This window comes from Sceloporus occidentalis, unplaced genomic scaffold (assembly GCF_023333645.1).
Source record: "Sceloporus occidentalis isolate IW3139 unplaced genomic scaffold, rSceOcc1.0.p SCAF_1, whole genome shotgun sequence".
In the NCBI taxonomy this organism is placed as follows: Eukaryota; Metazoa; Chordata; class Lepidosauria; order Squamata; family Phrynosomatidae; genus Sceloporus; species Sceloporus occidentalis.
The window spans coordinates 15,395,978-15,420,005 of record NW_028316981.1 but is presented as its reverse complement, the minus strand read 5'-3'; the positions used below and the strand labels follow the sequence as shown (position 1 = coordinate 15,420,005).

Sequence of the window (24,028 nt, the reverse complement as noted above, 5' to 3'; positions counted from 1 at the left end):
AAAGTTTGTGTATACTCAACCATCAGAAAGCAAAGGTATCTCTATCTTAGCCACCCATGTCAACAATTTTGGATTTTGGAGTATTTTGGATTTTGGAATTCTGGATAAAGGAGTCTCAACTTGTAACCAGCGGCAGCTGGTGATGTCCTTGTCAGTTTTAATCTGAACTGTCAAAAACATATCTCAAGGGGCTGAACATATCACAGGGATTGGATTTAGCACCTGGATGACTCCTTTAACATTCAGACTGAAACACACAGCAGATTCATACCTCACAGACATGAGACCCACTGACAAGCGAGACCGGCTGTAGCTGTTTCAGTTACTTTTACAGATATGAGGGTGTAACCTCACTAATATGGAGAAGGAATATCAAGTGTTGATTTGGTATATTATTTAACAGAAAGTGGATGTTGGTTGAATGAACCCGGGGTTCTTTTGGTATCTGAATGCACAGGACATAGGTGACAACATCCTATGGATACCTTTTTTGGCATATGGATGCTTTCCATTGTCATTTATGCACTGTTTGACCCCCTCCACTCTTGTACTTAAAGTGTTAGTGTGTGTGACTCTCTCTGTGTGTTTAGTCTTCATTGTTTGCCCATTCTTTATATTGTTTTTGTGTAACACAAAGAGAAAAGTTTGTGGGGAGGGAGAACATTGCCTTGTGCTACTGCTCTGTTTCAAGTGTGGAAGTGATGGTGGCCAGACAGGAGGATAGTTATTGTTTGTTTATATAATGCTATCAGTGTACATGACACTTTGCTTATCTGTAATGTGTGTCTTCAGTTTGCCTATTGATTTATGGCAGCCCCATGAATTTTATAAGGTTTCCTTAGACAAGGAACAATGGGTGCAAGCTACAGGAAAAGAGATTCCACCTCAACATTAAGAGGAACTTCCTGACAGTAAGAGCTGTTTAACAGTGGAAAACTGTGTTGTGGAGAGTGGTGGAGTCTCCTCCTTTGGAGGTCTTTAAGCAGAGGCTGGATGGCCATCTGTTGGGGGTGCTTTGATTGAGAATTTCTGCATGGCAGGGGGTTGGACTGGATGGTTCTTGTGGTATCTTCCAACTCTGTGATTCTGTAGTTCTAAGGAATACTCAGAGGTGGTTTTTGCCAGTTCTTGTTGTTTTTATTGTGGGGCTTGTTGTTTTTATTGCGGGGCTTGTTGTTTTTATTGTGGAGCTTGTTGTTTTTATTGTTGTATATTGTATATACATTGTTGTTACCCGCCTCGATCCTCAATCAGAAGAGGCAGGATATAAATAAATATTTATTATTATTATTATAGTTCTTTCCTCTGAAATCTAGCATGTAGCACCTGGTATTTGTTGGTAGTCTGGCACCCAAGTACTAACCAGGGCTGACTTTGCTTAGCTTCCAAGATCAGATGGGATTTGATGCCTTTAGGGTATTTAGCAGTTTACAGTTTTGACAGTGGGGCAGAGAGAGGAGATTAAGTCCAGCAGATGCTGGCTGTTCTTCTCTCTCTCTGAAGCCACAGCAGTGGCAATGGGGATGGAGGAGAGGACTTCTCCTCAGCTGCTGTGTCTAGGCATGATGGAGCTATGTGTTGGAGTAATTGTGCATGAAACCGAAAAGAAAGTATTTTGATTGACAAGTGGCATCTGTTCTATGGGACTACCACTGGCTGCTGAGTCAGGAGCACATGGCACGAGGAAAAGTTCCAGCAAGGTTGCATCTTGCTATATGGCACAGAGCAATGACTCAGAACCAACCTCCTATATAAGGGGACCAAGAGATTGGTCATTGTGGGTAGCTGTGAGTTGGTTGGAGAATTGCTTGGAGCAGCAGATTGAAAGTTGTTGGAGTGGGAAAATTGTATTATATTATACACATTGCACCTGAAGATAAAGCCTCGAGAACTTTGGATGAATCAACTATGCCTGTAAGTGTATCTTCTTGTGTGTGTGAAAAGTGGTCAGTGCAGTGCCAATACCAATAGCTGGATGTTTTTGTTTTTGAATTCTGCTACAATTATTTTTTGGCTGCATTTGGGTGATTTTTCCTCAGACTGGTGCACTGGTGGTTGGCATTCCCCTTGCTGACACTATGCCTCTCTATTCTTCCATCCTTTGAAGGCCACAGAGATGGCAGTTGAGATGGAGGAGAGGACACTTCATCAGCTGCTGGAGCTGTACCTGCTGTTCTTCTTTCCTTCTAGAAGCCACAGCACAGCAGTTGGGATAGGTTCAGAAGGACCTTTTCTCAGCTGCTTGGCCAGGCACCATGGCATTTTGTAGCTTTTTTGTAGCATTTGCTATTTTTTAATTTTTAAAGTAAGAAATGATAACTGTTTGACTTACTTTTGGGAAATGGAAAAATAACATTATACACTTGTCCCTCCACATTCGCTGGGGTTAAGGGCACAGGACACCTGTGAATGTGGAAAAACCGCAAATAGCAAAAACATTATGTTTTTACCTGAGAGAGCACCTCTCTAGGAATCTCTAGGTCCTTCAGTGCAACTCTGTAGTCAACATCTGCCAGACATTGACCACAGAACTGCTCTGGAGAAGCTACCAACGCCACTAGGATCTCTAGGTCTTTCAGAGTGACTTTTGGTTAAAGTTGACTGTAGAATAGCACTGGAGGATCTAGATATTCCTAGAGAGAACATATTAATAAAATCCACGAATAATCAAAGCCGCAAAAGTCAAAGCTGTAAATGTGGAAGGATGAGTATATAGTTAAATGTGTTAGTATAAGTGGTAACTAGTTACCTGGGAGGGGCACTGAAATAATGTTGTGTGCCTTCAAGTTGTTTTCAACTTATGGCGACCCTCAGATGAACCTATCATGGGGTTTTCTTGGCAAGATTTGTTCAGAGGAGGTTTGCCATGTCCTTCCCCTGTGGCTGAGAGAGTGTGACTTGCCTAAGGTCACCCAGTGAGTTCCATGGCCGAGCTGAGAATCAAATTCTGGTATCCAGAGTCATAGTCCAACACGCAAACCACTACACCACACAGGCTCTCTGAAATAATAAATATAAGCAATTATAGGTTGAGCCTCTCTTATCCAGAATTCCAAAATCCAAAACATTCCAGAAGCTAAAACATTTTGCATGGGTGGCTGAGATAGTGACACCTTTGCTTTCTGATGGTTTAATGTACACAAACTGTGTTTCGTGCACAAAATTATTTAAAATATTGTACAAAATTATCTTCAGGCTATGTGTATGAAGTGTACAGTCTGGTCACTTGGTACCCACTGGAGTTTGGTTCCAGGACCCCTGTGGATTCTCAAATCCCATTAAATGCAGTGGCATAGTGAAATGAAGTCCCTTATATAAAATGCCAAAAACAAGGTTTGCTTTTGGAATTTATATTATATTTGAATTTTATAGTTGAGTCTGCAGATACAGAGGGTTGACTGTATATGAAATATATAGGGATTTTGTGTACAGACATGGGTCCCATCTACAAAATATCTCATTATGGGTGTACATACAGGTATTCCAATAAATTAAAATTGAAAACATCTCTAGTCCCATGTATTTTGGATAAGGGAGATACAACCTATACCATACATTTTAAACATAAAATATTATGCTATAGTTGGTCAGCCCCTGAACATGGAATTTGGGACAGGGGTACCATCATTGCCTCACAAACCTAAATGTTGTGATCAGTCCCGCTGAAGCCAAACTTCTGCTCAGCTGTGTAGCTTGCTGTGTAACTCTGAGCAAGTTCGTTCAGCTCAGGATCCTTGTAAGGATAAAATCCATGCTGGAGACAGGTAAATACTGTAGTCAGATCAATACTGTAGATTTTTCTCAGCTCTTTGTAACACAAAGATTCAAGGCGACGAGATGGAAAAGTTGAATACTATAACAACGTAAGAGGAGACTTGTTGCAACAGACAAAAGGCTTGTCTATCCTTCTACAAACCGATGTTTCTAGAAAATGATGCAGTGCAGATTGGACCCATTGAACATTTCAGACATTTTTCTGCCCACCTCTTACTGTTTTTTCAGTCTGCCTTGGCCTTAATACCCTTCCATTGGCTTGTTCTTCCACAAAACGTAGGGTGCCTAGTTCTTGTGTGGAGGCTAAGCAATGGCACTCATTTCCAAACACTGGAAATATAGAGCCCTTCCACATGACAAAATTATAAGTGCTATGATTTCCCTTTTACCACTGTGGCTCCCTCCAATGGAATCCTGGGATTTGTAGTTCAGGGAAGGGCATTTAGAATTCTGAACCAAAGAGCTACAGTGCTTGATCAGACTTCAAACTCCAGGATTCCACAGGATGCAACCATGGCAGCTAAAGCAGAATCATAATGTAATAATTGTATTAAGTAAGAAAGGTCCCTTAGCCATTAAGAGCCCTGGAGCATTTGTTCCAGTTGCACCATTGATTCGTCATTTATTCCATACCCTCCAACACTGAAAAGGTGACAACCAGGACACATGTGCCCAAGCAACATCAGAGCTTGGTCAAGATGGCAACCGTTATGATTGAGGAACAACATACAAGCCAGCAGAGGCTGCAGCAGGGTGCTTTTGCCTGAGCCAACTGGGAAGGGTAAAATTTGATCCCCCTCCTCCCTTTTGCTCCTAGCTGGGTACATTGAGTTAATTCCTTTTCCACTTTCACTTGGTTTCCAGCTATTGAAGTAATCCAAGAGCAAAGAGGGAAAGTGGGAGGAGAAGAGAAAAACTGAGATGTTTTAAAAGCAGCTGAAAAAGTGGGATGATAGGATTAAATTGGAACTGTCCCTGCCAAGTTGGGGCAGCTGGAAAGTATACAAAAGTTATGAATGAGGAAGAACATAGGAGCCAGTTGCCTGATCCTTCAGTTCCCCACTTGGTTATGAAACCTACTCAGTGACCTTGGGCAAGACACACTCTCTCAACCTCAGAAGATGGCAATGGCAAACCTCCTTTGAAGAAACTTGCCAAGAAAAGGCTATGATAGGTTCGCTTTAGGGTCACCATAAGTCAGAAACAACTTGAAGGCACACAACATCAATAGCAATAAATTTATCTACCATTAGAGCCAGTGTGCTGTAGTGGTTTGAGCACTGGGCAATGAGACTGGAGACAAGGATTCAAATCCCCACTTGCACATGTAAGCTTGGTGGGTGACCTGGGCAAGTCACACTCTCTCACCTTCAGAGGAAGGCAATGGCAAGCTCCTCTGAACAAATCTGACCAAGAAAGCCCCATGATATTGCCTTATCCCCATGATGTCGCCGTAGGTCAGGAATAATTTGAAGGCACACAACACACACACATAATTGTGTAGTGTGAAAGGGCCCCAAAGGCCTCATTTGGTTGTGGCACCACACATACACATGTCCCTACTTAGGGACTTTTGGTAACATGATGCCATTAAATAGAATTACTCCTGGGGACAGAGGAGTTGTAGATCTTTCACCACCCTTGCCCTGCCTAAGGACTGGCTGTGTTCAGTGGTTTCCCTGGCCCTTTTCCCAGCTGCAGAGAAACAGATGGCACATTGAGGTCACTGCTGCTGTGTCTGAAATATTGGTCTTAAGACAAAGACAAGGTGAATGCCCAGAACTGTCTCCTTCCTCAAGCCTGAAAGTCACCATCTCTCTAGGGAGGGCTTGTCTCGACCCGGCACTGCCACCAAACTTAATCCACTGCAGCCCAAAGCCATCCATCCAACAAAAGCACTTACTCATGTGCACAAAATGGCATGGTTGGTTTTTGGCATTACCCCTCGGCCCTGGCCAACTTAACACAACTCTTTCTGAGTTCCATACCTTCCAGCTGTTCCAATTAGCCATTAATCCTCTGTCATCCCACTTTTTCAGCTGCTTTTAAAATGTCCCAGTTTCTCTCTCCTCCTCCCACTTTCCCCCTCCATCCTCCACTTGCTTCAGTTGCTGCAAAACCAATTCAAAATGCAAAAGGAATTTGTACTCAGTGAGCTCAGCAGGAGGAGGGGAGAGGGCAGAGTCTTTCCCTTCCCAGGAGGCTCAGGCAAAAGCAAATTGAGGCAGCCTCTCCTAGCTTGTCTCTCCTTCCTCACTAGGAACTTTTGCCATCTCTGATTTTGTTTGGTTGTATGTGTCCAGGCTTTCACTTGTAAAATCTTGGAGGGTATGGGATTCAATCATTATTTTACATATTTAGGATTTAATCCTGTATGAATGGTTTTAGACCAACAGGCTTTGACACAGGTATCACCCAGATTATCCGAAACATACTAAGAATATTGTCTATAACTGTCATACAGATTTCTTTTCATAAATCCAAGGGGCAAATCAATCATCATGAGAACTTAATTGTTTTAAGTCATCTTAGAATAGAATAGAATAGAATAGAATAGAATAGAATAGAAATTTTATTTATATCCTGCCTCTCCGCCAAGATCGAGGTGGCTTACAGGGCAGTAAAATACCATATTAAAATACAACAATAAGTAAAATTATAATATGCAACAATATAAATTAAAACCCATTATCCCTCCCTCCAATTTAACAACATTATAATTAATACAAACCATAATAAAATATCATCTAAATTTAAAATAATCAGTCAACAACAGAGAGATGGGTATCCTGGAGTATCCACATTAACGGGTGACCGGTGAGTTACTCAGGGAAAGCCTGTCAGAAGAGATCCATCTTGACAGCCTTTTTAGAGCTGTCAAGATTGGTAATGTTTCGGATCTCTTCTGACGGGCCATTCCATAGTTCTTAAAGAAGAAGAAGAGCTCTTACATTTCATTGTACATTGGGCCCTTTGTATCTGATAGGGTTTGGTTCCAGGACACCCCATAGATGCCAAAATCTATGGATGCTCAAGTCCTGTTATATACCATGGCATAGTGAAATGGTGTCTCTTACATAAAATAGCAAGATAAGGTTTGCTTTTTCAAATGTATATATTTTTTGAATATTTTCAAGCTGTGGATGCTTCAATTGATGGATAAAGAATCTGTGGATCCAGAAGGCCAAATGTAATAGGGTTGTTTGTTTGAAAGTACACCCTCTTTACTGAGCTAGCAATGTTGTTGGTCCAAATATTGCATAACATATATATATGAGAATTCAGCATCTCTACCGAGTTGTGTCAGAGCTCCCATAAAATAGCAGGCAATGAGCCGTTTCATTCTCCAAAAAGCATTGGAAGGTAAATTGTGGCACGGGAGTACAAGTTGCTATTGCAATCAATGCAAACTAAGTGCCCGCTGAAGGCCTGATTAAAGTCTCGGGTTTGCTATGCAAAACTGAATCAGATTAACCTTCTCTCATTAAACGAAACCATGCCATGGCACTCTGAGGTACAATGACCCAGCTGAGTAAGTAGCATTGTTCAATAGATAGGTTGCCACAAGAGACCTGTTAACATGCTCCAATTAAATAATGGGAATTCCTGGTGAAATTAAAATCCCTCAACATGAAAAAAAAACCTGCCTACTCAGTGCCTGAGTTATTTGCGCCTCCAATCTACTCCCTCCTCGACCTTATCAACTTGCCCACATGTAGGTTGGGTGATTCTATCACATCTCTGCCTAAGATGTGAACAGATTTTTCTTGACGGACAAACACTGGGGCCTACAATAAACTGCACGCTGCATCTCTCTCTGATGTGCCATTGCGCTGGACATTAGAATCGTAGAATCATAGAGTTGGAAGGGACCCCAAGGGCCAACTTCAATCCAACTCCATTCTGCCATGCAGGAAGACACAATCAAAGCACTCTCTTCAGATGGGATGGATTTTCCTCCTTTGGACAGATAGAATCTCCTTCTTTGGCGGTTTTTAAGCAGAGGCTGGATGACCATCCAGCCTATGCTTAAAAACCGCCAAAGGAGACTCCACCACACTCCAAGGCAGTGTATTCCACTGTTGAACAGCTCTTATTGTCAGTAAGTTCTTCCTAACGTTGAGGTGGAATCTCTTTTCTTGTAGTTTCTTTCTTCCCTCTAATCAGAAAGCTCACCTGGGATTCATATGCCGAAACAGGAGGTGGACTTGTCACCCTTCTTCCTAAAAGTCTCACATCTGTTCTTTATCTTACTATCTGATCTGTGAGGTCAGCTTTAGGGCTATGTAGGGAACTGAATGTGGACCTCACCAATTCTGAACTAATATTGTACTGTTTTACATCAGAGGTGTGCAACTGTGAACATATGAAAGCCAACGTGGTGTAGTGGTTTAAGTGTTGGACTATGACTCTGGAGACCAGAGTTTAAATCCTGGCTCAGCCATTGAAACCCTGAACAAATCACTCACTCTCAGCCTCAGATGAAGACAATGGCAACCCCCCTTTGAAGAACCTTGCCAAGAAAAACCTTTGATATGTCTTAGGGTTGCCATAAGTTGGGAACGATTTGAAGGCAAGCAACAACAACAAGGGGTTTATCGACACTATAGAAATAATGCAGTCTGACACCACTCTAAGTGCTGTAGTTCCATCCTATGGAATCTTGAGATTAGTAGTTTTATAAGATCTTTATTATTATTTTTATTATTATTAACCTTTATTTATGAAACGCTGTAAATTTACACAGCGCTGTACATACAATCTTTTTAGTTAGACGATTCCCTGCCCTCGGGCTTACAATCTAAAAAGACATGACACAGAAGGAGAAGGGAGTGGTGGAGGGAAAGGGTAAGAGGTCCAGCAGTTCCTCTCTACCTCCAAGGCATGGACCAAGGCAGATGGACTGGAGGGAGGGCTTAGCTTCATAATGGATGGTTAATCTTCATCCAGGGAAAATACATACTCTCAAGTAGGATAATACATATACAATACATAGCAATACAGGAAATGGTTTGATAAACAGGCACCAAAAGAACATCAAATAGTAAGCGACAATTATGCAATGCCTGGGAAGGCTTCTCTGAACAGGATGGTTTTCAACTCCGTTTTGAAGCTGGTTAAGTGATGGCTGTTGCTTGTGGGGGAAGAAGGTTCCAGGAGTGAGGGGCAGCAAGTGAAAAGGGGCGAATCCGGGATGGGGCAGAGGAAATCCTGGGCTGGGACAGCAGCCCTTGACTACCAGAACGGAGGGCCCTAGTGGGAAGGTGAGGAGAAAGAAGGTCTGATAAGTAAGGAGGGGCCAGTCCATGGAGGGCTTTGAATGTCGACAGCAGGAGCTTATACTGAATGCGGAAAGGGAGGGGGAGCCAGTGAAGGGATGCCAACACAGGAGAGATGTGGTCAGAGCGGTGGGTGGAAGTGATAATGCGTGCAGCTGAATGCTGAACAGAGATTAAAGGACGGAGGTGAGAAAGAGGAAGCCCAGCCAGGAGGACGTTACAGTAATCAAGTCGTGAGATCACTAGGGCATGGACCAGGATCTTGGCAGTAGAGGCAGAGAGATATGGTTGGATTTTGGTAATATTGTACAAAAAGAATCTACAAGCCTTGGCTGTGGTCTGGATCTGAGGGATACACGACAGAGACGAGTCAAAGATAAAACCAAGACTGCGGGCTTGCTGGACTGGTTGAATAGAAATGTTTTCCACAGAGACAGAAAAGGAGTGTTGAAGGGTGGGCTTAGGAGGAAAGACAAGAAGCTCCGTCTTGGACATGTTGAGCTTCAAACGCCGATGGCACATCCACTGTGAGACAGCTGTGAGGCAAGACAAGACTTGCTGTTCAAGCCTTGGAGAAAGGTCAGGGGCGGAAAGATACAGCTGGGTGTCATCGGCATACAGATGGTAGGAAAAACCAAAAGAGCTAATGAGTTTTCCTAAGGACAGTGTGTATAGAGAAAACAGAAGGGGACCCAGAACAGAGCCCTGGGGAACTCCAACAGATAAGGGAACAGAAGTCCGACCACCTGCAACTACTGCAAAAGATCTGCCAGACAAGTAAGATCTAAACCAGTCGAGAACAGAGCTTTCTCCACCAAATAGTTCTGGTCCCTCATCAAATTACAAATCCCAGGATTCTGTAGGATGCAGCAAGGGCAGTTAAAATGATTAAGTTGCATTATTTCAACAGTGTAGACGCACACTAGATGTTTTGGTCAAGAACTCCTGTTACCTTCAGCCACCCTCATTCAAAGCTGAGCGACAATAGGTCTTGCAGTAAAAAAAGCAGCAACAGTTGAAGGGTCACAGTTGCCCATTCCTGATTTATACCACATTGGGTTGATAACATTAAGCTGATAGATAAAATATTAGAATGAAATACTCCCATTCATTTAAGGTGTGCCTACATCCAAGAATGAGCTGGGCTGCCAGCCTTGGTCTTGGTTGCTGAATCTCCTTGCTGCTGGGGCCTGAGTGTTTTTGTTTTGTTTTGACTCCATCACAGAGAAGTTGTTCTGGCTGTTATGAAGGGCCATAAGCCACACTTTAGGACAGTGGGTCTCTCTTCCTTCACTTTAGCCTCCAATTGCCCCAGTTTAGCAGGGATCCGATTAATCCTGTTGTCCCGCTTTTTCAGTTGTTTTTAAAAGATCCCACTGTCTCCTTTCTCCTCCCACTTTCCCTCTTTGCTCTTGGCTTATTTCAATAGCTGGAAACTAAGTTCAAAATGCAATAGGAATTAACACCATCATTTACTCAGCTAGGAGCAAAATGGAGGTGTGTCAAATTTTGCCCTTCCCAGCTGCCTCAGGCAAAAGCAAACTGGTGCAACCTCTCCTGGCTTGTGTGTTCTTCCTCGTTCATAACTTTTGCTATTTTCACCACACTTTGATGATGCTTGGTCACACATGTTCCAGTGATCATCTGTGAGATGTTGAGGAGTATGAGCCTGTTGCTTCCTTCTTGGAGCTGACAGGGGGCGGGTTGGGGGACATAGCCATGCATAAAGCTACACAAACAAAGCATCTTTGTGAGGCTTTGGACAATTGTCTTTTTGAGGCTCCCTGTAAAGGCGATGTGTGTGGGATGGATAATGCAGAGCAGTGACACCATTTGGCTGTCCAAAAAAAAAGTACGTTTTGTGGGCCAGGCCAAGTCTGTGGGTGGTTCTGCTTGAATCTAGTTCAGAAGGAGGGTGTGTTTTCCAACCCTTGATTCCTAAGCTTAGTGACAAAAACTCGGCACTTCAGCTAAAACCATTGGAAAAGCAGAATACAGTCAGCCCTCCTTATACACAGCTCTTTTATCTGTGGATTCAAGCATCCATGACCTGAAAATATTCAAAAGAAGTCTAAATTCCAAATAGCAAACCTTGATTATGCCATTTTATATAAGGGACACCATTTTGCTATGCCACTGTATTTAATGGGACTTGAGCATCGACGGATTTTGTTATCTACAGGGGGTCCTGGAACCAAATCACAGTGGCTATCAAGGGCCCACTGTACTTTCTACTCTATTGCCTTGACTATAAAAGAAATCCTGATTCCTGGCATTTATACCAGCTTGGGTTCACATTGCCTCTCTGAAGAAGAGGAAACCTGTGGCCTAAAGCACACACATTCCCAGAGCTCTAAAGAGCCAGCTGTATTTTTCTGTGGGCCTCCTGGCATTAACAGGTCCTCCTGGATAAAGAGGCCCATAGACCAGTAGAGTGATCTTCTAGACTGCTTCATGGAGAACAGTCCTCTGTTTGAAGGGTTAGGATTCCTTGGCTGGAGAACATGCCATTCAGGGCCAGATAGAGCTTTGATGCAAGAATTTAGGAGTTGATGCACTTGATAATTTTTGAGGATTCCAAGTACAGTGGAAAGACCCTGGCAGTTATGGCTCTTCATGCCCATCGCTGCATTTGGACAGAATGTAGAGGAAGGGTTTTCCTGTTTTCCTGGTTAAAAGAAAGAGGGAGAGGGAGAGGGAGTGGGAGAGGAAGAACTCGTGCTCTCCGACTCTCCTAGGAGATTCCTGCACACAGCTTTTGAACCATGAGAACATTGGGAAGGAAGCAGCTTTGGCAATACTCATATAGCAACAGCAATAGCAAGTACATTTCTATACCACTTATCAGTGTACTTAAGTACTCCCTAAGAGGTTTACAATGTGTAAGCTAACTGCCACCAACAAGCTGGGTACTAATTTTAGCAACCTATGGAAGGATGCAAGGCTGAGTCAGCCCTGGAGCCCCGGGATCAATCTGACAGGCTTGTGGCTTGGTACAGGTATTTAACCACTGTGTCCTGTCCCCAAGCCATCCTTATTCATTCACAAGGGAAATCTGTGAATGCCTGCAATAGGCCAAATCCTGAGGTGCAAAACGTCATTCCTGGGGCAGTAGCCACATGACAGGCACAATTGCCAGTCACGTGGCATCACAGTGTAGCCCTGTCCCAACTTGCTCTCGTAATTCCAAAGCACCCTATTACAAAAACAAAAAACCTTAAAGGTATGCTGGCTAGGGAATAAGGCAGAGTTAAGGGAGAGTTCAGGAAGAGAGTGCAATGGGGATAGCTGCTCTGGTCATGCAACTGACTGTGATGTAATGATGGAGGGCTGCCAAGCAGTATGTTGGCATTTTATTTTTCCTAACATGACTGCTGTGCGAATGGGGGCTCATGCAGTAATGTCTCTAGTTTGGAGGGGACAGTCCTGATTAATCTTCCATCATCCCACCTTTCCAAATGCTTTTTTAAAAAATGACTTGCTTTCTCTGTCCTCCTCCCACTTTCATCCTTGGCTGACTTCAGTTGCTGCAAATTGAGTTCAGAGTTAACTCAGGAGCGATTGGGCTAGTAAGGGGACCTGGATATATACTAGTTTGGGAGCATACCCTTGTGCGCATCTTTGCGATTGTGCGACTGGGGCCTCACACTCCCTTCCATACTCCTATCTAACCCTACCTCTCTGAAGTGTGATAATAAAATTTAAAAAGAACAGTTTTTAAAAAATAAAAGAAAGTAGGAGGAGGAAAAAAATCCTGCTTGGAAATAGTGGATGAATAGACAGTGGATGAAACATGGATACCACATGCAATAAGTATAGTCAAAGGTGCTATTTTAGGAATTTAATTCTGGTGTGATAAAGTCCTCTTTTGTTGTTGTTGTTGTGTGCCTTCAAGTTGTTTCCGACATATGGCAACCCTATCACAAGGTTTTCTTGGTAGGATTTGTTCAGAGGTTTGCCATTGCTTTCCTCTGAGGCTGAGAGAGTGTGACTTGCCCAAGGTCACCCAGTGGGTTTCATGGCTGAGTGGACAATTGAATCCTGGTCTCCAAAGTTGTAATCCAACACCCAAACCATTATGACACCAAAGTCCTCAGTTTCTATTCATTCATTCATTCAGGCGGTGGGGTAGATAGGAGGAAGTACGGAATCTAGCTTTTCTCATTAGAGTCAGGCAAAAGCAAACTGCTGCAGCTTCTCTTTGCTTGTGTGCACCTCCTCATTAATAATGTTTGCCGTTCTGACCACTCTGGGATGTTGCTTGGCCAAACGTGTCCCAGTTTTCATCTGTGAAATGTTGGGCGGGTATGAGAGCTAGGCAATGAGCATACATATCTGTGCTTTGTTCATATGACAATGTGATTTGTCTTCCTTCCTAACACATTGGACAGCGAAGAAGAAGTGTGGGGGAAGTTGTGCCACATTGCGTCTCTGATCAGGCCTTTGAAGCGTAGCTGGGCAGCCATCAAAAGCACATTCCACGAGTGTTTTAGAATATCTTCTGGTGCCTATGAGCTCAAACAGAAAAGCAAGCAAACATTGATCTATCACCAGTGTCTACTTTAGATGCTAATTTCGTCTGTGATATTGACGAGGACATGGGGAGCGTATGCATCGGATTCGTAGGAGGCATACTGTTCAGAGGGACTGTCAGCACTTGAGAGGACAAGATTTGAGTTCAAAATGATTTGGGTTAACACTTTAATATACCTTCAGCTGTGTCTTAAGGCTAAAAGAAAACCAGTCAACAATCACTTTATATCACTTTATTTCTTAAGAGTGGGACTCATGGCATCTTACAGAATAAAGTCCATATCTGCAATGCAGAAATAATCCAGTTTGGCCACCACTTTAACTGCCATGGCTTTGTGCTATGGGATCCTGGGAACTGTAGTTTTTGTGCCACCAGTGCTCTCTGACAGACAAGGCTAAATGCCTCACAAAACTGCAAAATCCCAGAATCCCATAACACTGAGCCACAGTAGTTAAAGGACTGTCAAAATGGATTATTCCTGTATTTCAGATGCAGCCAAAGCAATGCAAGTAAAACCATGGATAGCTAAAAACATACAAAAATTTAAGATTAAAATAATATTAAACTGTCTATAAATTTAAAGGACATAAAACATTGATATAACAAATAATAATAATAATAATAATAATAATAATTCTTACCCTCCTCTCCCCAAGGCTTAAGCATCGATTAAAAACAGAAAATCCATTATACAAAATATTCAAATCCCAAATGCCTGTTGGAAGAGAAAAGCTTTCACCTGACAGTGAAAGGACAGCAAAGAGAGAGCCAGCCCAGCCTTCCTAGGGAGGGAGGAATCCCACAGTGCAGGAGCAACCGTGGAGAAGACCCTCTCCCACATTTCCACCAAACATGCCTATGAAGGTGGTGAGACTGAGAGAAGGAGCTCTCCTGAAGATTTTAGAGCCCAAGGAGGCTCATATGGGAAGATGTGGGATTTCAGATAACCTGGATCCATGGGGCTGTATAGGTGGGAGCCAGCAGTTTGAATTGTAGTCAATAATGGACTGGCAGCCAGTGGAGCAGTTGCAACAAAGGAGTCGTCTATTCCTGTAACCAGGCCTTGTTCACAATCAGTCAGTGGGGTGTCATATTGAGGATGGAGCAAGCTTGTTTTCTGCTGCTCCAGAGAATAGGACCTGGAACAATGGATGCAAGCTACAGGAAAAGAGATTCCACCTGAACATTAGGAGGAACTTCCTGACAGTAAGAGCTATTCAACAGTGGAACACACTCCCTCAGAGAGTGGTGGAGTCTCTTTCTTTGGAGCTTTTTAAAACAGAATCTGGATGGCCATCTGTCAGGGGTGCTGGGGTTGTGATTTCCTGCATGGCAGGAGATTGGACTGGATGGCCCTTGTGGTTTCTTCCAACTCTATGATGGTTCTATGAGGAAGACATCCAGTAAAACTGATATTTTATGAAGTGGCGTCATTAGACAGTTGCGGGGGGAGGGGGTGCCATTCGCACTGAGTCACACCCAAGAATGGGGTGACACCTGCTTGGGTACCCTTTCTGCTGTCGAGTAAGAAGGTCCCAGTAGTTCCTTCCTGCCTTCACTGTGGCACCACCAGTCTCCTCATGAGGAGGCTGATGCTGTAACAACAAAGGAGGGAGCTAAGCACACCCATTTGTCCACCTGTCCCCCCCCACACACACACACACACACCGTGTGACACCAGGGGTAGGGCTGCCACTGGTTTTATGGGAAAAGATTACTCGTCTATAAATTGACTTCATGTATAAGTCAAGGGAAATTTTTAGGGCTAAAATTATGGGTTTTGATATCACCCAAGTATAAGTCGAGGTGTAAAACCTAGGGGTATAAGCAAAGGATCTAAAGGTTGAAGCAAAGGAAAACAATGCCAAAAACGTACAAAATCCAGCAGGCATGTTTGTGTTTATACTATCTTTGGGCTGGATGGATGAGAGAACAGAGATGGGACAGTGCTTCCAGGAGAGATCACACAGTTGTCTTTCACCAGTTCGTTTTTTAAAATAAGAGTTAAAGTATAGTACTTATTTTGACCCATGGACAAGTCGACTCAGGTTTTTTGATTAACATTTTGATTAAAATGACTAGATTTACACATGAATATATACAGTAGATTGATATGAGGCATCCTGAGAAGATGTGGGGTTGTTTATGCATTTGTTTTGAATTCTTGCCAATAAAAATGTAATCTTCCAGACTGTTGATGATTCTTTAATCGCTTTTCTGCTTTTCTCTTTCTCTTCTCTTTTAGGACTCCCCGATTCCGCTCCCCACACCTCTCCCCCGCCCTACAACAACCCTCTCCAGCCTCCTCCTCCGCCCCCCCAGGATGCCCCCATCCCTGGGTACAGTGACCTCCCTCCCACAACTGTGCACTCAGGCACTGCCACATTGCCCCGACTTGGCGGGGCTGCCACTCTGCCTCGGCCTCCCCCTACGTCCGCCACCCTCCCTCGTCCACCCCGTCACCATTCAGCCACCCTGCCTCGCCTTCCCCCGGATCCCTACATGCAGGAAACACAGTTCAATGGAGCTCCCCAGGGCTACGTAGTACAGACTCACCCTCCAGTGGGGACCCTTCCAATTGGAGGCTACATGCATCCGGGATACCCTGTCCAGCTACAGCCCTGCACAGCTTATGTCCCTGTCTACCCAGTAGGGGCGGTAAGTATTTTTACAGTGGAAAAATAGATACTCACGTGGAATTGCTTTTATTGTATATGAAAAGCTATGTGTGTTGAAGCTCTCTGAATGGCACTGAAAATGTTCCCTGTTCCAATCTAATGAAAATCCATGATTTCATGCTATATGACTGTGCGTAAGGAACATAACATCCCATGTTTCTCTTTTGCCATCACAAGAGCCTAGTTCCACTATTAAACTACAGTTCCCAGTGACATCAGAACTGCAAACTGTGGCTTCCTTAAACTGTGGCTGAGAGCCGTGGCAGCTGATGATTTACTTCCATGTCAGTGTGGCAGTGATTCCACTTCAGGTTTTAGCTTTAAAGGAGCTATCCAAGGTACAGGATTTATTTTGGTACTAGGTTCAATGCCTTGGATAGCTCATTTTAAAGTTCAATCTGAAACCTGAAACAAATTCACCATACCACTGAGATTGTTGTCACCAGCCATCACTGTCTGAGAACAAGCCAGGATTTTAAATTATGGTTTTGTCCTGGTTTACATCTCTCTCTCTCTCTCTCTCTCTCTCTCTCTCTCTCTCTGGCTTTACTTCACAAACGAAGATTCAGGTTTACTTACACTAATCATAATTTACAGATATCACAGCTCCCAGAGTTTGGATAGCACTGGAAACTTGGATTTATTTAGAAGCAGAACTGGATACTTTCAGTCTCCTCTTCTTGTTGAGGAAGGAGAAAAGAGAAAGAGAGCACAAGAGTATCTTTTTGTTTTGGTTAGTTATATGCAAACCTGGTCTATGTGTATTTTGTTATGTCTCTTTCTAGGTACTCCTCTAAACTTCCCATCACTTGTTATATACAGTGTTCAGTATCCCAGGAAGAGAAGATTCCTCCAGAGAATACCAGTGGCACCCAAAGTTCCCTAATTCCTCCATCCCCATCTCGTTTCCCCTACAATCCATCCTGGCAAACAGGCACATTGCCAAAAATGATGTAGGGAGAGAAGCTGAATTGGAGTTGCTATTTTTGTTGTGTGTCTTCAAGTAGTTTCCAACTTATGGTGACCCTAAGTTGACCCTATCATGGGGTTTTCTGGGGCTGAGAGTGTATGGCTTGCCCAAGATGAGCGGGGAATTGAACCCTGGTCTCCAGGGTCATAATCCAACACTCCAACCACTGCACCAAGCTGACAAACAACAACAACAACAACAACAACAACATCATCATAATTATCATATTGTTGTTGTTGTTATTTCTTACCTGCCTCTCCCCATGGATTGAGACGGGAACGACAACAATTAACAGACAAACCACATCAGTTAAAATACGCATCAGTTTAAAAGGACAAATAAGATATACGCATATTAAAACAAAATGCATCGTTTAAAATTCACAATTTAGAAATAATCTGGATAAGCTTCTGGAAGAACAGTCTTTAATGTTCTTTTAAATTCAGACAGCATGTTCAGCTGTCAAATCTCTTCTGGCAGGTCATTCCATGGTCTAGGAATGGCTGAAGTTGTTACTGCCATTAAGTTAACTCTGACTTATGGTGACCCTTTCCCTGGCATTTTCTTGGCAAGATTTATTCAAAGAAGGGTTGCTAAACAGCCAGGACAGTAGTCCAATCGTTTGTAATGCTAATTAACTATTTCCAGTATTAATAGAATTTAATGCAGCAATACAGTCGCCCCTCCGTTTTCACGGGGGATCTGTTCTGTGAAAATAGAAAATCACCAATATTCAAGCCCCATTGGCTTGAATGGCAGTGCACACCTGCGGGCAACCATGGGCCTATTTTGTCCCCCTCCATTTGCCATCTGCAAATGGGCGAGGGACGCAGACTCAAAGTCTGCAAAAATGGAGGGGCAACTGTATTTCGAAAATAAGGGTCAATGAATGTCATACATCATTAGTGTATTTTTCCATTGAATAGCAGGTAACTTTTCATTCTTCATGAGAAGAGTTCTGTAGTGCTACTTGTACTCATTGATACTGCTGGTGGGCAATGCCATCCAGATAGGGTTGCCGGACTGAAAATGAGAGATGGCTCCTGTGCCTTTAAATTTAGTGTAGAAGAGGAAATTTCTGCAAGTATTGCTTATTACCTGGGAGGGAGTATGTATACTGTAGAAATAAAGCTGTTTGACACCATTTTAACTTCCATGACTCCATCCTACAAAATCAAAGGAAGTGTCGTTTTGTGAGGCACCAGCAGTCTTTGGCAGAGAAAACTGAAAACCTTAAATTACAAATCCCAGGATTCCATAGGATGGAGCTATAGCACTTAAACATGATGTCAAACTGCATTATTTCTACAGCACAGATACATCCTTAGTTGTGTGACAAGCAACACATTCTGAAGTTCCCTTTTCCACATAGCCATTAAAGGTATAGGGACCATCTCTGGTTTCCAGTCTGGCAACCCAATATCCAGAGTTTTTGAACTACAAACCCCCAAATTTCTCTGAAGATCCCAGCCACAGATGCTAGCAAAATGTCAGGAATAAACTCTTCCCGAACACGGCCACATAGCCCAAAAAACCCACAAAAAACTATGGATGCTGTCCGTGAAAGTCTTCGACTTCAGAAATCTCCAAATCTTGCATCCAGTACAGTCACTGGATTTATTTCAGAAAGCCAGCTGTTGCATCCATTTACATACCATGCATAGCAAGGTACAGTGGTACACTATGTCACAAACTGAAAAGACTGGGTTATAATCTTTGTCCCCCTCCTCTATGTACTACCTTTTCCACATGGAAGCACAGTAAGACGTCCCTCCCCCAGACCATTATTCCATTGCTCTCATGTATTATCCATGCTGTCTGGCAGTCACTCTCTAGGCCTTCAGATCATTTTCTTTCCCAGACTTTCCCTTCCTCTACAGATGTCAGGGTCTGAACTTGTGGCCTTTTGCAAGCAAAGCCTATGCTCTGCTTCCAGTTCTCCCCTGGAACTAAGGGAAAATTCAAGATTTTAGTCAGACACCTAGAGCATGAAGTGGTATAAAGGCCTGGAAGCAGCGATTACCATTCAGCTTGTTTTTGGAAATGTCTGCAACAGGAATAGACAACTGCTGTGGGCTCATGGGGTTGCCACAATGAAAACTGGAGGGGGCTCCTGATTGTATAGAAAAGAGCATTTCTGAAAGTCTTGCTTGTCATGCAATAACACAACACCTGCTGAAACTCCCTCTTGTACACAACCATACAGGAACCTTCTCTAGTTTTCATAGCTGGTGGGGAGGCACTGGCCTCTCATGAGACTTTGGGAGGCCACCCACCCATACGCCCCCCCTTAATTAAAGAAATAATAATTAAAATGGGTCTCCCAAATGCCCACAAAGGCCGTAGAGAACAATTTTGCCATGTTTGGAGGGCCTTCTTGGACACTTTTATGCCCAGGAAGACAGAGAGCATGGTGTAGTGGTTTGAGTGTTGGACTACAACTCTGGAGATCAGGGTTCAAATCCTTGCTCAGCGTGGAAACCCACGGGATGGCCTCAGGCATGTCACACACACTCTCAGCCTCAAGGTCAGGCAAAGGCAATACCTCCATTGAAACAATCTTGCCAAGAAAACCCCATGATAGGTTCACCTAGGGTCTCCATAAGTCACAAATGAGTTAAAGGCACACAACAACAACAGTATCAAGAGTCCTGTAACTCCTGGTCTATGCCTGCTTGACACTTTAAAGAACATTGCTGTTGTGTGTCTTCGAGTCATTCCTGACTTATGATGACCCTATAACAGGGTTTTTGGAGGCTGAGGGTTTCCATAAGTTGGAATCTACTTGAAGACACACAATAACAACAACAACAAAGGCCAAGAGAGACTCCCCCCTCCCCCCAAATATGAAATCAACATCCTGTTTAATTCCTGGTTAAAAGGCGACCCTTTCCATAGGGTTGCCAGCATGAAAACTGAAAAGGGCTTCTCTACCTTTAATGGTTGTGTAGAAGGGGGAAATTCAGCAGTTGGTTCGTTGACAAGCAACATCTTCTGAAATTCTCTCTTCTGCACAACCATTAAGAGTACAGAAGCCCCCTCTAATTTTCATTCTGAAAGTCTATGAACCCAGTAGGTTGAGGTGTGAAGGAACATGCCAAATAACCTCCTCGGGGGTATGGGAGGCAATGTTATTTTGCTAATCCTGTATTTCCATTTTCCTGGGGGCCTCAGCCCTTGGGATTCATAGATTGTTCTTTCCTCACTGCCATTAGAGAGGGATGTAAAATGGAAATGTCTCCTCCCGTGAGAACATTTTTTCTCTCTTCCTTCCAGCCATACCCTCAGTCCAACCCTCCACCACCACCGGCTTTGTCTCCAACACAGGTGACTCCTGGCATTGCTATCCTGGAACCCCGGCGCCCGCCACATGATTACCTTCCCATCGCCGTCCTCACCACCATCTGCTGCTTCTGGCCAACAGGCATCATTGCAATCATCAAAGCGGTGCAGGTGAGCAGTGGGAAAGATAGGGACGGGATAGAAAAAGGCTGTTCATGAAGCAGGACCACCCAGGGTTGTTTCCCTATTTTTATTATACAATGGGTCCTCGGTATCCACTGGTTTTTTTTTTTTTTTTACTGTGTTGTCATCAGGTGCATCTGATGGGGCCTGATGAGGCCAAGGACCGACACTAGCACTCAATGGGTGATGATGCTGGGCCTTATTGTTGTGTGCCTTCATGTTGTTTCTGACCTGTGGTGACCCTAAGATAAATACTGTATATAATGGGGCTTTTTGGGCAAGATTTGCTCAGCGGAGATTTGTCTTTGCCTTCCTCTGAGGCTGAGAGAGCGTGACTTGCCCGAGATCACCCAGTGGGTTTCCATGACTGAGTGGGAATTCAAACCCTGGTCTCCACAGTCATTGTCTAGTGCTCAAACCACAACACCATGCTGTTTCTCAAATGCTGGGCCTAAGAATTGCCAAATCCTTCAATATTTTCTTTAACAAGCATCTGAATGATAGATACAATCCAGAGATTATGTCCCCAACTTTGCCCATACTTGTGTTGTTGCAAGTAAGAACAGTAGTCTCTCCTAATTCCACTGAGTGTTGGGACTATGAGCCTTGCCACATTATTAAACAAACCTGGCAAGCAAACAAAAAGACAAGTGTATTTTTTTTCTCTCCCTCTGCATGAGTTGTTCTTTTCAGTTTGTAAAAGCATCATTTTTGCCAAACGAATTATTTCAGCTTGGCAAAAGGGACACTTTTAGGACCCTCTCCCACAGTTATGATAATAAGGCAGAGGGAGAGAAAAAAACACACATCTTTTTGTTTGCTTGCTGGGTTTGTTTAATGATGTGTTAAGGCTCTACGACTTTGAAGACCAAGGTTCGAATCCATGCTCAGCCATGGAAACCCACTGGATAACCATGAGCAAGTCACATTCTCTCAGCAAAGGCAACCCCACTCTGAACAACTCTTGCCAAGAAAACCCTGTGATAGGATTGCCGTAAATTGGAAATGACTTGAAGGCACATGCCAGCAAAAACACCAGTCTAACTGAAGGTGGTATAATTCCAAACTGAGGCAATTATTTTTATTTGGCATGAGGCAGAAAAATCACACCAGTGTCTCCTCCCATCCTTTTGAGTAAAAGCACAACCATCAGTCAATTAAATAACTAACCCCTTACTTCCATTTCCAAAAAGTGCTGCTTGAGGCAACTATCTCGTTCTGCTCAGTAGTTGGGCATTGGCCTTATTATGGCAGCAATCTGGCATTTTTGTTGCCAAGTGTCAATTTGCCCTTAAAAAATCCTTATTGCATTCTGAGTAATTGCATTCTCTGCAAACTTAGAAATGTTGAAGATGTAAAGACTATACAGAAGGAAAAGAAAGGATTTGAACTTCTCAGAAGCATATGTCGAATACACTCTCTGTTCATGTCTGGCTGGCGCCCCGCAACCTCCCACACATGGGCACGTTTTGTACTCCCGAGTCAATTGCTTCATTCTGTGTTCTGAAAATAATCCAGGGCTTTGAGGAGGCTGGCAGCCATTTTGTCAAGCTGGGAGAGAAATGAGGACTCTGCCTCCAGCTAAGGCGCTGAGTTCATTTTTTGCCCATCTGTGCAAGGCTGCGGTACACGTAGAACTGATGTTTCAGTTGCTGCCGGGAGGGGCTATTTAGAGAGAGAAGCATTTTGAGAAGCTGCTATGAAGACGTTCTTGGTGGCTGCTCCCAGGTCGTACAACATCCAAGGAAAGTTAGGCTGGACACATTCAACCTTTACTCCGCCAGCCAACTTTTCAGCTGGATTTTGACAACTCCCTGGCTGCGCACTTCCATTGCACACAATGGGACTTATCTTTGAATGCAAATGCCTGGAATTGTACTGATAGTAATCATTCCCTTTTGCCAGGAAAGTGTGAGAGTTAATAGTCCTCCTAGTAAGAATCATCGAATCATGGAGTTGGAAGAGACCACAAGGGCCATCCAGTCCACCCCCTGTTGTTTATTTCATTGTGCCTCAACTGATACCCTCTGGTCCCCTTTCTGTTTAATGTCCCTTTAAATGCTGAAGATAGCTCTCACACCAGTGTAGACACTTCATGTTTGTCATGTTCATTCTAAATTAAGTCTTCCAGAGCAGAGCTCCCAAGGAGCAAACTCACAAGCAACTCTGGCTCAATCACTGCAAGGATCTCTCAAGCTGAAAATTTCTGCTCAAAAACAATCACCCTGCAAAACAGAGTGGTAGCATGGCAGAGGCAAGTTCTTCATCTTAGAATTGCTCCATCTGACATGCTGGATGGCAATCAAAGCGATGTCAAGCTGCATTAATTCTGACATGTAAATGCCGCCCAAATGATGAAACCATAGAATCAGGTACCTTGCCTGCCAGTTTATAATACCTCTTTATAAACGTTATGGCAGATTCACAAGGGACAAGAAATGTTGAGAAATACATTCCCTGGGAGAGTAGTGGAGTCTCCTTCTTTGGAGGTTTTTAAACAGAGGTTGGATGGTCTTCTGTTGGGGCTCCCTTGATTGTGAGTTCCTGCATGGCAGAATGGGGTTGGACTGGATGGCTCTTGTGGTCTCTTCCAACTCTATGATTAAATGTTTTGCACCTGAACTCCCTGAACCCCCACCCAGCATGGCCATGGATTGTGGGAGTTGTAAACCAAAACATCTGAAAAACTAGTTTCTCACACAGCTGCTGTATGCATTTGGAGGTATGTTATGCTGGATGCAATACACAATAGCTTTGATATGTTCTCCTCTCTTGACATCAGGTCCGGACCGCCGTCGCCCGTGGTGACATTGTATCAGCAGAAATTGCCTCGCGGGAGGCACGCAACTTCTCCTTCATCAGCCTAGCCGTGGGCATTGCCGCTATGGTGCTGTGCACCATCCTCACCGTGGTGATCATCATTGCTGCTCAGCACCACGACAACGATTGGGATCCCTAGCAGTCAACCCCTGCCTTTTGCCTACTCCTATCCCCTGACCACTGGTGTCAGCAGCCCTGAAAACACCCTGGCCACCATCGCTCCCAAGGATGACCCTTGGCAACCGTACTCCCTGACGGTCCTTTGCAACAGCCTTCTCTCCCTGCCAGCGGCACTCAAAATGCTTGGCGACTATTTCCCATCACCCTCCTTGGCTACCGTTGGCCCTGTTAACGGTACTTCCACAGTGAACGACTTCCAGATGATGAGATTCAGAGGGAATGCACTATAGTCTCCATGTGTTCGGACTCCTAGCAACATGTTCTCCCTTTCTGCCAATTCCTTCCCAGAATCCTTTCAGTTTAATTTTCAGGTTGGGTTTGTTTGGTT

General features: G+C 43.7%; 1 protein-coding gene across 2 annotated transcripts in view; it reads left to right on the top strand.

Moving 5' to 3' along the window:
* The window catches only part of LOC149320914 (proline-rich transmembrane protein 1-like), a 36,046-nt gene extending 12,129 nt beyond the window's left edge, over positions 1 to 23,917 (top strand). Inside the window, exons 2-4 of one of the 2 annotated variants that reach the window (XM_089506214.1) lie at positions 15,833 to 16,245; positions 20,563 to 20,688; positions 23,483 to 23,917. In XM_089506214.1, coding sequence (XP_089362340.1) covers positions 15,833 to 16,245; positions 20,563 to 20,688; positions 23,483 to 23,659 — 716 coding nt within the window. In that variant the 3' untranslated portion in view covers positions 23,660 to 23,917. Of the gene's footprint in view, positions 1 to 15,832; positions 16,246 to 20,511; positions 20,689 to 23,482 lie in introns of both variants that reach the window. The other variant, XM_089506205.1, reaches the window with a different exon arrangement.
* The last annotated feature ends 111 nt before the right edge of the window (positions 23,918 to 24,028 follow it).